Raw genomic sequence first — 12,615 nt, 5'->3', positions numbered from 1 at the left:
TGGAGCAGGGCAGTGAGCATCCCTGGCTCTGCACTGTGGTCTGTGGGCTTCTCCTTGTACACCTCCAGCTCATTCCTCTGTGCCTCCCTTTAGCCCCTACCTGCTCCCCAAAATCTCCTCTCCCCACCTCCACCTGCACCGTACAATGGGATGGGAAACTCCATGTGCAGAGATCCAGAGTGGCATTTTAGTGGCATGGGGACACCCAGGCTCTGCTTTTATATGTCCTCCCACTGCCCCAGCCGGTCACGGGCTCCTCTCGGGCTTTGATGTGAATTTGGGGTGGGAGCTAGCAATGCCGCTGTACCTCTGAAATCTGTACCAGCTCTCAGATTGCCGATATTATATTGTGCAATGGGCTCCGCAAGCCCAAGGGAGCATGTGCTTAATGAGGTTTTAATTCACCGAGACTATGGGCCATCATGCTGGGCTCTCTGATACCCACCACAGCCTCTTGGAGTGGGAGCTGGAGGTTGGAGGAAGGCGAGGGAACCCTATTTCCCCCGGGCTAGAGGTTGGATCCAGGGTTGCAATGCACTGGGAGCCATCAGCAGCATGACCTTTGCGATGGAGAAGCCAGGTTGCTCTGCCTAAGGGTGAGACAGCAGGAGCTGGGACAGCCCCTGCCCATGCCCTCCTGGGGCTGGATCCCCAGGGAAGGATGGGAGATGCCTCCACTGAACCCTGAACCCTGGAGGCTGGAGAAGCCAGCCAGGGGGAGACCAGCCCCTGGGAATGAGCTTGTTGTCCTAGCCATCAAAGCTGCTCTGGGACTGGCCGTACTCAGAGCTGCCTGGAAGGATTTGATGGGTTTTCCTGTAGAAAAATGGGAACCACATGTGAGCAGCAGCACCGGAGTGGGCTGGGACTAATTCAGGTCAGCCAGAGGGTGGAGGGGAGGAAGGGGAAGTGTGCACAGGGGAGGAAAATCCTCCCAAAATGGCCACGTTCCTTCAAAGGGCAGGTCCCAAGAGAGGAATATTTGGTCCGTCCCAGCACTTTCCCTGGCATCCCAGCAGGAGCACATCACCAGGACCGGAAAAGCAGGCTGGGGAAGTGGGGAGCCGGGAAAAGTTGGGCTGCATGGCAGGGAGAGGAGCCCATAACTCCCATGCTTTCTAACAATCACATTCCCTGGAGCAGGGCTTCAGCATGAGCAGCTTCCAAGGTGTCTCCCAAATTTTCCAGCTGATGGCGTAAGGACCCTTGTTGTGGGGAGGTGATAGTGCAGACGAGGGGGATGGTTTTGGCTGTTAGCTGCTAAATTAATCTGTCTGATCCTATCGGTCAGGGCTTGGAGGTTCTGGTGGTGTTTCCTTCTCTTGCTCTGCAAATGTGACATCTTGTTTTATTCATCTCCATGGAGGCAAAAGCCAGGACAGGGAGTCTGGGAGAGGCCGGATAACAGCATTTTTCCCCTGTGTCTCTTACAAGGGATCTTGCCTGAAATTATCCCCAAGGCACAGGGCACGCTCGGTTAAAAACCTCAGGGCAGGGCTGAGTGTTTTGCCTCCTGCTGTTCTCACCAAGGGATTTTTCCATTCCTGGCTGCTTTCAAGCATCTCTCTCCACCGGCGATGGGCATGCAGCCCTCCCTCCTCACGCACCACCCACTGATTGCAGGCACAAGCGGCAGGTGAGTGAGGATGCTCTGGCACTTCGCACAGTCATTTTTCCACAGGTTTCCAGCAGAGGTAGATGTTAAAGGCTAGATGCTGCCTTGGGAAGCACTACCCCAGCTGCAGGCTCCATAGCTCCCATCAGCGGGTCCAGCCAGGCTCTCTGGGATGGGATGTCCCAGGATGGGACATTTTTAACTCCCCACTGAAAGCATGGAGCTATGCAAAAGCCACTCTGGTTGGAGCTCCTTCCCTTTGGTGCTTCTTCCCTTTGGTGCATGGGCTGCTCCCGGTGCTCAGCTGCGTGTGGAGCAGGTCCCCTTGTAGTATCAGGTGCTCTTAGGGTGCTCGCGCTGCAGGGAGCATCCAGCTGCTCTCCCCTCACAGATCTACAGGCCATGGAGGGTTAGGGGGAGCAAGGATCCTTAGGCTGCATCCCCCCTTGGGATCCCTCCAGGCATCCCAGCTGCAAAGGCAGGGCACATGTTGGGATCCAACCCGTGATGCCAAAAGGCAGTGAGAGGCGGCAGGCGTGGAGGCAAACCCAGCAGTAAAGCCTAAATAACATAAATGGGGGTGTTTTCTTAGCTGGCACTCTGGAGTCCGAAGTGTGGCTGGGCTCTCTGAGTTACTTGCAGGCACCTCCTTTCCTGAGCTTTTGGATGTGGTCTCATGTCCCCTTTCCTCCTGCTCCCTTCTGTCCCTTCTCCCCAAAGTCACAGGAGGTTTAGCACGGCCTCGGGTCCATCTGCGTCTGGATTTGAGCCGGGAGAGCAAAATACAGCCAGTTTGCTCAAGCAAAGCAAGGGAAAAGTCAACAGCAGGTCCAGGGTTGAGGTCCAAGTCGAGATATTAGCAGAAGAGACGAGGGCTGGGGCACGCTCGTCCCTGAGCCAGACCAACGAGTCCCCACCTGCTGCCACCCATGGGATGCTGCCATCCCTTTTCAGTCCCTTTTTTCTTTCCATTTGGAAAGCTTCACCCTCAAACATGCAATGTATTCCAGCCATACTCCACCTGCCAACTGGTCCCTCCGCTTTCAGAGGTCTAGGGATATCCAGTGGGACCATCTTCCCCAAAATTTGCCTCCCCTATGGGGAGGATGCAAAGGCTCATCCACCTCTGGGACAGCAACCTGTTCCTCAGCCATGCTTTTAGGAGCAAAAATACTTTTATTTCTTCATCTTAAAGCAAAGCTATGGGGAAGGAAGTGGAAGGGCGAGTACAGGAACCACAGCTCACATCTCTTTGAAAGCTGTGCATGCCCCAAACCAGATCAGCCTCTCCCAGCTCCTGTTGTCGCTGCCTTGCACCCGCTCCTTTAACCTATTTTATTTGCTGCAAAGGGAAATTATAGGGAGAGAAATAAGGCGCTTGTCAGTTTTCTTGAAAATTAGGCCACAGCTGTCAGCCTGAAAGGGAAGCATACATCTCAAAGGAAGGATCTGCTGCAGCTTTACGCATCTCCCCCCATTCTCAGCCAGCCCCTACCCCTTCTCCCCTTCAGAATAGGGGATGTTTGCCTGAAAACATCGCTGCCTGTCCCCCTCTGGGGTCAGACTCTGGAGGGCTTGGTTGAATGTGAGTCGTTCCCCTCAGCTGGGGAGGTGGCCTGGAGCAAGGGTTTCTCCTCTTGCAGGCAGGTGGTGATGGAGCCAGCGTTTAGGCTTTGCCAGGCACATGCTGTAATGCTGCTGCCTGTGCCTCCCACCTGGGGCTTGAAGCTCCAAGAGTCCAGGGTGAGACTTGCATTTGCCGTCCATTTTGCCATCGAGTCATTGGCAAGTTTAAAAGTTGAAGAGATGCCTCGGGGGTTATATTTTTTTCCTTCTTGGAGAATTCAGAGGGGAAAAGCTGCCTGTTTTCCAGGTGAGCCTCCTGTAGATGCTCAGATGTTCCTACAGTATCTTGTAAGCTTTGCAGGTCCTCAATGACTGCATACTTGGGGGCAGAATAACCTTATCCATGGGTCACAGTAAGGTTTCCTCAAGGAGACTCCTAGGGCACACTAATGTGGGCAGCTGGAGGCTGGTGCTGGATGTGGGCTTCCCCTTGGAGGAGTTGTCACATTCCACATAAGAGTTGGGCAATGCCTTGGGCTGAGTGGACAGTTAAGTTTCCAAATTTAGTTATCTTTTAGCTTCTGGCTCATCCCAGAGGATATTAGCAGTTGATCATCTTCTGTGCTGAATATGATCAGAAGGAGAAATTGAAGAAGTTTGAAGAATCTTCTTCTGAAGAAACTCTTCCTTCGTACAGTCCTGTTTTGCCCTCCTGTTTGGTATGGAGCTGTGGGTATTCCACAGATCTAAGAGCCCGGAGGTGCTGGATATCTGCTTTATAAACTGAAGGTGACCTCTTTGAAGGGCTCTGTTTTCCACACAGCCAGCGTCCAGGGTGGGGACAAGGCTGGGTCCATCACGAGTCAAGGTGAACGTGCCCCCGAGGTAACTCACAGCTTTGGTAGGTGGGTGAGCAGTGAGGAAGCCATCCTGCCAGCCGGGACAGGGACCTCCCAGCAGTCTTGGTGTCCAAGGGGAGCGTTCTGAGGAGCAGAAGCTGAGGGCTGAGACTCTGCAGGATCGAGATGCTGAAGGGAAGAAGATTTGAGCATGACTCTGTCCATGCCCATGGCAGTTCTCAAACCACTGGCACATTGTCTGTGCCCAGCACAGCATCGCCAAGCTGTCCCTGGGGCAGCAAGTGGGTCCAAGTACAGAGAGTGTTCAGGGCAGCTGGATTTGGGCTGCTTTCCCTGTGAAATGGGGATTGTGCAATTGCACCGTGGGATTCTTCTTTCCTCCTCCTGTGAGTATCTCCTGGCTGTTACAGTCAAGCCTTGCAGTATAAGTGTACAAGAGGTTTGGTTTCCATAAGCTCATCAGACCTGTATAGAGACCCCTAGATTTCAGCATGGTGGTCCTAAATGGGAGGAACCTCTTGGGAAGTCCCCGTGTCCACGATGTTCCCAAGCTGGCTTTTTGCCCCAGCTGCAATCTCCCAAAGCCTGGCAGCATTGGCTCCAGGGATCTGCTGGCTTTCCCCTGGCTTGATATTGCTTGTCCCACCTACGGAAGGGGGCTCTGGTTTGCAGAGGGGAGCGGAGATGAGGCCTTACAGCAGTGCCGTGCTCCTCTCGGGGATCCACCTCGGTTGCTCTGGGGTCCCTGGGGAGCACATTACGGAGGAAATGGCCCCAGCCCCATGCCAAACTGGCACCACGGCTTCTTTAGCAAGTTGTCATGCTGATGGTGTCTGCCAAGCAGATGCTCCGTGGGAGGTTTTTCTTGTTTGCAGTGAAACACTCTGCACCTTTCCCTTTTCAAGCGAAAGCATTGCTGGACTTGTCTCTGGCTTCCCGAGATCCACACATCTCCTCCCCAGATCCACATATCTCCTCCTGGGATCTGCACATCTCTGGTCTGCAGCTTTCACCGAGTTTCCCAGGGTAACTTGATAACCATAACAAGAAACCACGGCCGACAAGGTTGAAAAGAAAGTTCAGGCTTTTTTGCACATGAAACTAGGTCTCTCAGACACCCTCCCTTTGATCCAACACTCGTGTTCCTGGATGACCTGACATCTCAAAGAGCAGGAACCTGAACATCATAACATGAAGAAGAGTCCAAAAGCTGCGTGAAGAAGGAGGTGTAAGTCCAGCTTTTGCTCACATTGTCTTCCTGGCTGCAGCAGGCTCTTTGCTCACCTGGGGCGAGCTGTGACGGCTCCTGGCTCCAGAGCTGGTCTTCCCAAGGACTTGTCCATGCTGTTCTGGGCTCTCCTTGGCTGGGTTGTACTTTGTGGCTTCCCATATCCAGCAGATGCTGATGCTCCACCATGTATCTCGCTCCATCTCAGTGCCTGCAAGCCCATCCCCAGGAGCCAGACCTCACGGGGTCCTCCCCATCTCTTGACAAGGACCCACGCTCATTAGGGAAACATGTTGGCAGAGGCTGGCTTTGAGATGGGAATGGGTGGTTTGGAGAGAGGAGATGGGAGGGGGCAGAGGGCCCTTCTGCCTCCTGCAGAACGAGCCCCGCTTCTCCTAAAGTTCCCAAACCTTTCACAATCCCTTACATGAAATGCTCTGAATCTTGAAAGTGGGAGCTGCTGGGGTTACCATGGTTTTCCTTGCCCGGAGGAGTGGCTCCAGAGCTTGGATTCAGCAAAGGCAGGGAGAAAAATGGAGGACTGGGATTTTTCTTCACTGCTGTGGTGGGGAAGGATAGGGGAATGGCATCCTCCTCCCTCTCCCCTCTGTCCTAATTTTATCTGTGAGGCTGCTTCCTCTGCAAATTCCTAAAGGATCCCAGCTGCTGGGCTGGGCTGGGGATGCTGCTTTTCCCAGCAGGAGGATTTCGGGGGACAGGGACGGGCATTACGGGGGCTGCAGGTCCCCTGGGGTGGGTGGGTTGAGCCGGGGTATCTCCTGGGGAGCTGGAAGCAGGGAGGAAGGGTGGCGGAAAGCCTTGGGGAGGAGAGGGGAAGGGAGCAGAGGAAGAGGAGGGTGGGGAGGAAGGATGGAGGGGCTCTGCCCTCCTTGTAGCCATGGGAGAGGTGGTGGTCCGGGCTGAGCCAAAAAGTGGAGCAGAGCCCCTTGGAGCATCGCTTCTCCCAGCCTTGGCCAGCTCCTCCTTCCCCAGCTCTGGCTCTATCCCAGTTGCTGGAAGTGGGACAAGAAAAGATCCTCTCCCTGCTGGGACCCTGTGTCTGCCCGGAGCTAATAAGCAAATCACTGGTGCTTAATGAAGAAACACCTGCTTAACTGAACACAGCAGGACCGTACTCAGCATGGCCAGGCAACGGGAGGGGGCCAGCAACACTCCCCCGTGCAGGGCTCTCTGCAGGTCCTAGTGGAGGAGACAGTGTCTCCATCTGCAGTGGGACTGGATTTCATCTTTTTTTCTTTTTTATTTTATGGGAAATCAGATTTTTGCCACCTTCAAGCAAGCATTGGACTGCCCTGACCGTTTGTTGCCCCATTCCTGCATGGTGGCTCCGGGCAGGGGACGGAGCTCAAGTGGTTAAAGGGACAAGCAGGCGGGATGGGAGCGCCAACAGCTCCCTGAAACGATGATGTTTAGATTAGCCGGGTTTCCAGGCATCGTGCTGTCAAAGCAAGAGGGCTGGGAGGGAGGCTGGGGCTTGCCCTTAATTGGAGATGTGGCTCTGAAGCTGCCCTGTTGCTCTGACATCCCCTGGGCTCCGGCATGCGGCCCCCACAGCAGCTCCCTGCCCTGGGGTTTTTGGCTTATCCCTGTACAAGACTACCTGATCCTGCCCCACTGATCGTTACTGTGGTGGGAATTCATTGCTCGATTGACATTGCTGCACTGGCAACTCAGTGGCTGCCAGATCAGAGGGGGCTGTTGGGCTTAATGGGGTGCTGCTGGGGTGCAGCGTGAGGATGGGGGGAGACCCTGGGGTAGCATGGGGATGGAAAGCTGGTGGTGACCTCCTTGGCTCTTCCCTTGGTTGGCATCAGCTTGCCAAGGGGTTCTTGAGGCTAGGGGAAGGGCAGGGTCCTGTCCCCATGGCAGGAGCTGGACATGACCTGCTCAGTCCCCTGGGAGCCCCACTGCAACTCAGCCCTGTCCAAGGCAGTGGGCGGGAGGGATGTCCCCCATTGCCATGCTGCAGGCAGGCACTGCCTCCCATCTGCCCACAGCCACGGTCCTTGGCTCTGTTGGAAAGGCTTGAATAACCCTTTTAATTTAAGGAGTGGCCTAAATACTGCACTTCATTATCACCGCCATGTGCCTGTGCCAATGGCTGCCTAACGTCTCGGTGATGCAGTGCAGTGATGCTCTGCAGGTGCTGCCTCCCCAGGGACGCTTCTTCTTCCCCTCCTCTCCCTTGCTGGGAGGTCTCTGGGGACTTGCTGGGTCCCTGTGGGCCAGGGGACAGGCATGGGGATGCACGTCTCACCCACGGGGATGCAGGGAGAGCCCTGGGGAGAGGCATCTTGCTGGGATGATGCTTTGCAGGGAGTTAGCTGGCTCCATCCATTGTCATATCAAAGCACAGGCAGGTGGATGGATGAGTGAGCCACAGCCAGCCCCGTTAGTAACTGGGGGTTTAAGTCTTATAGTTAGGCTGTGTGTTTATATATTTATGGTGTGTGTATATATATATATTTACGGGGTATGTATATATACACACACATATTTATGGGATGTATTTCTCTGGGGTGTATATATCTGGGGGAGATATATATATATATATGTATTTATGGGGTGTATATGTCTGGGGTGTACATATCTGGGGTATGGTTCCTGCTCACTGTCCCCTCTGCCCCGTCCCCTTCCGCAGCTACCCCTCTGGCATCTCGGCTGCTGCCTGGTTAGTTTGGAGCCACCTGTCCCCTGTATGGCCTCGTGCCCTGCCTCCTCCCACAGCCAGCATCACGTTCCCCTCGTGCCATCAAAGCCTCCCCGGGGATCAGCTCTGGGGGACCCCTCCCGTCCCACCAGCAGCCGCCCGGCGCTAGCAGTTGGTCTCAGCTGCTGGCTGCTGTCACAGAAGCCAGCAGCTGCATGGTCAGACACTTGGCCCCTCCTTTGGGGACCACTTTTGGGGTCTGCCAACCAAGGGGTTTCAGGAAGGAGTCTGGGGTCTCTGACTGCATTGGTCCCCCAATACTGCTGAGCACTGGCAAACTCGTTCTGCTGGTGTTTCCTGGAGAGGCCCTGCCTGGGGGCAGCTGGAGGGTACGGTGCCCAGGTGGGACAGCATCCCTGGGGGGCGACACGGCTTCTGTTCCAGGGGACAGACTCTGCACGGCTGCTCCTTTAACACCCTGATGGTTTCCAGTTTCCCAGTGCCACCAAAAGGAGAGGGAACAAACCCAACCCTTCCCCACTAATCAAAACCAGGCCTGAAATTAGAAAGTGGCTCGCGTTCAGTCCCCCTCTCACTGGGAGCATGGTGTTAGCCAGCCAAATGTCAGACCTTCTATTTATGGAAAGCAAGAGCCCTCCTCTTCCACGGAGGAGCATCGGAGGGGGGACCTGACCAGCGTCCTTGCTGTGGGTGGATGAGGGCAGCTCTGGAGGTTGCTGAATTGCCTTCGACACTCTCTGGCACCATTTTTAGTTTGGCTGAGCTTGTTTGAGCTCTTTTTGTTGCCTTTGTTCCTGGAAGGTGTAAAACACCAGCTCCTTGCTGGCCCTGAGCAGCCAACAGCAGTGCAGAAGAGCTGGACCCCAGCTGTACCAGTAGACCAGGCCCTTTGCAGCTGCGGGTAGAACCATCCCAGTGTTTGTCCCTGGAGGACCCATCCCCTCTTTGGGCACAGTAAATCATCCCACTTCACGGTCCGAGTGCCCAGCGCCAGCTATGGCACAACTGCTGGAGGAAACTCAGCAAGGATGGGGCATCCAGTTATTCTCTCTTACTGGAGGAGGGTAGGATGGAGCCAGCTCACTCCTGGGCTGGGCTTGGACCTACCCAGGCTGGGCTTGCTCTGCAACAGCTGGCAATGACTGGATCCTGCCTGCAATGCTGAGCTATTGATTTGCTTTTGGCTCCATCAGGCTGGACTAAAAGCTTCTGCGTTCCCCTTCCCTCTCTCAATGCTTCACTTTCCCATCGCTCTCCCTCCTCCAGCCAGCCCGCATCGAAGCGGCAAGAAATCGGGGAAGTGTTTTCATCCCCATGAATGCAGCCAGTTACGTAAGAATAATTGGGATAAATGAGCTTATTTATTATGGCCCGTTCCATTTTAACGGGGTCCAAGGAGATCGCTGGGCTGGGTTACATAAAAGCCCGCACAGAGCATCTCATTGTCTGCCAGCGGCCACGCGGGGTGCGGGAGCTGCCGATGGAGAGGAGCCAGGGCTGGGTGAGGAGGAGACGGGTTGCTTGGCAGAACTGGGAGGAAGATGCAGGTTTTTATCCTCCATGTGTTGGGAGGGAATAGCCATTTCTTCATTCCCCATCCACCTCCTGCATCCCTAAAACCAGGGTGTGGTCTTTGGAGTCTTCCTGCAGCCACATAGCCTTCCACCAGTCCTTCCCCATGGGGATGGGAGCTGGAAACTCGCCTCCTTCCTCTTCCTCACTCCAGGAGGTGAAAACATGACCCGGGGGGGGGGGGGGGGGGGGCGGTTCAGGTGTGCCTCCTACCTCCCAGCCAAACCGAGACCCACCAAGCAGCAAGCAAATGCCTCCCACCCAGCCACCGAAGTGGGTGCTCCTTGTTTTGCCTCCTAAACCCTTCTGAGATGCCTCCAGGGTGGGATTTGGTTGCCAGCTGAGATTATCTGGTGGGGACCAGTGCTTGGTAGGAGTTGGGGGAAAGCAGAGATGCTCTGGGGGATGCCAGCATCTCCTCCAGTGCTGAGGTTCCACATTAGCCTGTGTGAGAGATGTGGGGACCCGGGGAGCATCCCAGTTTTGGGAGAAGCTGGCGATGCTGGGGAGCTGGGTGGGCTTCCCCATGTCTCCCCAGTGCAGACACCAGAGAGGTGAGCCAGTGCTGGGCAGTGTTTCAGGTGTCCTCAGACAACAGCCCCAGAAGGCAGGAGCCTGGAGAAAAACAGGAAATCCCCAAATCCAAACAAATGCAGAAGAAGAAAAAAAACAACTGTTTTTTTTGTTTCTGGTCTAAAATGTTGAAATCAAACCTTGGGAATGCCTCAGGGTTTGTTAAGCAGGACATTCTTGCCATGACCCCCACTGGGCCTGGCCAGGCAGATTGGTGTGGGCTGTGACGCCAGCTACACCTTGTTTTGGGGAGAGCACTGCTGGTGGTGTGTCTGGAGGAGCAGAGACATCTTCCAGCTTCACCAGCTGGAGCTCTGGAGCCCCTCAGCACTGGATCTCATGGGAGCCAGAGTGTGGAGAAGTTCAAAGAACAACAAGGCAGGTTACTGGAAGAAAGGGAGGCTGTAGAGGGAAAGGCAGCCTCTGGCTCTGGGGCTCCCAGGTTGCACAGCTCCAGGAAGGAGAGGTTTGTCCCCATGGTCATGCTCGCTCCCTACCAGTTCCCTGGTGTCGGAGGGATACTGGTCTGACTGGGCCATCACATACCGTCTGTAACCACACTGCTGCACACTCCTTGCAGTTGTCAGGGTAGAAAGTGATGCTGAAACCTCTCAAGGGAGGTCACTGGGATGCTTGAGGTGGCAACAAGCCATAGTCGTGGATGCCAGTGAGGTCCCAGAGCAGCACGACCAGGAATGTGTCTTAGCCCAGCTATTTTTCGTGTCCTTGCCCTGGTGTGAATAGCTGCTCCCTCCAAATGCAAAGCCTGGTATTACCCTGCACCAGCTCTGCTCTGGTGCCACCACACTCACCCAGCCTCTGGTGTGCCTGTATCTGTCAAACCTGGTCCTCTCTGCAGGAAGAGGGTGGTGTGCGGGCTCAAGTCAGGGTCTCAGTTGTGCTCATTAACCATCCTTCCCCCCTGGTTTCTCTCCTCTGTGATACACAGGCAGCTTTGTCTACTTCTGAATGCAGAAAATATCTTCCACTCCATGGCAGACATACTTCTTCGGGAAGAGGACCTCAAGTTTGCCTCTACCATGGTCCACACCCTGAACACCATCCTGCTGACGTCCTCCGAGCTCTTCCAGCTGAGGAACCAACTGAAGGACCTGAAGACCCAGGTATGGGCAGAAGAAGCAGGCTCAGCTGCTGGAGGGGAGATCACGGGAGTGGTGGGGACCTGGTAGCCACCTGGGGACTTGTCTTGCTGCTTGGTCCCCACCCGGCAGGTCCCAGGGCTGGAGCTTGGGTGCCCAGAGCAGCCCCTTTGTTCCTCGTCTCTCCAGGAGTTGAGCTTGGAGGACGTGCCCAACTCTTGCTTTTCTCTCTCGGAATGGGAGCAGGCTCCCTGAGCCCTCAAGCAGCTGCTGCCTCCCTCCCTCCACCCCAGCACAGGCCAGGGCACAGGTGACAGCAGGAGCAGAGCCCCCTGGTCCTTCAGCTGTCCCTGCCAGGAATGCGCCCATGGGGTTTGCCAAGCAGCTGCTACCAGCAACAGTGACATCTCCTGTCTTCTCCTCATGCTGAAGGCCAGCAATGCAGTGGTGTGCACTTGGGTGGGACAGCCACTGTCCTCTAGCCCCTTGTCCTGCAGTGAACACAGCACCCTCAAGGGCCACCCCCTCACACTGCCACCCCAAAACCCACCTGGTGTCCATCTCTCCATGAGCTGGTGGGCTCATGCCAGTGCCAGGTGGACTTGGTGGGTCCAGAAACATCCTTTCATGTCTCAGTGGCACTTGCCAGCCCGGCAGGTTGCTGTTGGGGATCTGGGGGTCTCCATACCATGTCCTTGCTCCCACTAGTGACCCAACCCCGATGGCTCCCTCTTTCCCCAGGAAAGCCGTAACCTCTTCTGCTGCCTGTACCGGTCCTGGTGTCACAACCCCGTGACAACCGTGTCCCTCTGCTTCCTTACCCAGAACTACAAGCACGCGTACGACCTCATCCAGAAATTGTATCCTTTGGGGGTTTTCTGCAAGGCTGGTGCCCGGGCTGTCCCCTGGTCCCTCTGTGGCCACCAAGGTCACCCTGTAGGCCAGCCCAACCTCCTGCCTGCAGCCCATCATTACCGGGGTGGTGTCCTCACAATGAGAGAGCAGGGCAGCCTGTGCTGGGTGTGCGCCAGCTCCCTTCCCCTTCTGTCATCCTTATTTTTTGTGGTGTAAAAAGAGGATAGCATGTGCTGGCTGACGCCTGACCTTCCTCTGCCTGCCCAGGAGAGAAGGCGTCTCAGCATCCTCTCCTCCTAGGAAGACAAAGACTTTGGCCTCTGGACCCGATGAGGAGCAGGCATTGCCCAGTGCAGTGCAGTTCCCAGTAAGCTTACCATCTGCCTGGAGCAGAACGATTATTTTCATGTGCTGGCAAACCCCAAGCCTCCCTGAGTAGCTTTCCGTATGAATAAGCTTAATAACGCGCTTGGGTTTCCTTCCCAGTGCGTGCTGGTGTTTGTCCTGGGGGATGGGAGTGCTCCGCATCGCCTCCATGCTGTCCCCGCAGGCCA

At 55.5% G+C, this 12,615-nt stretch overlaps 1 protein-coding gene across 2 annotated transcripts in view; it reads left to right on the top strand.

The window, feature by feature from the left end:
- The window catches only part of VAC14 (VAC14 component of PIKFYVE complex), a 66,087-nt gene that overhangs the window by 48,785 nt on the left and 4,687 nt on the right, over positions 1-12,615 (top strand). Inside the window, exons 15-16 of one of the 2 annotated variants that reach the window (XM_075101804.1) lie at positions 11,056-11,230; positions 11,948-12,066. In XM_075101804.1, coding sequence (XP_074957905.1) covers positions 11,056-11,230; positions 11,948-12,066 — 294 coding nt within the window. The remainder of the gene's footprint in view (positions 1-11,055; positions 11,231-11,947; positions 12,067-12,615) is intronic. The other variant, XM_075101803.1, reaches the window with a different exon arrangement.

The sequence above is a fragment of the Phalacrocorax aristotelis genome, chromosome 8 (genome assembly GCF_949628215.1).
Source record: "Phalacrocorax aristotelis chromosome 8, bGulAri2.1, whole genome shotgun sequence".
NCBI lineage: Eukaryota > Metazoa > Chordata > Aves > Suliformes > Phalacrocoracidae > Phalacrocorax > Phalacrocorax aristotelis.
Note: the sequence above shows the minus strand (reverse complement) of the source record. Positions and strands in the feature narration are given on the sequence as shown.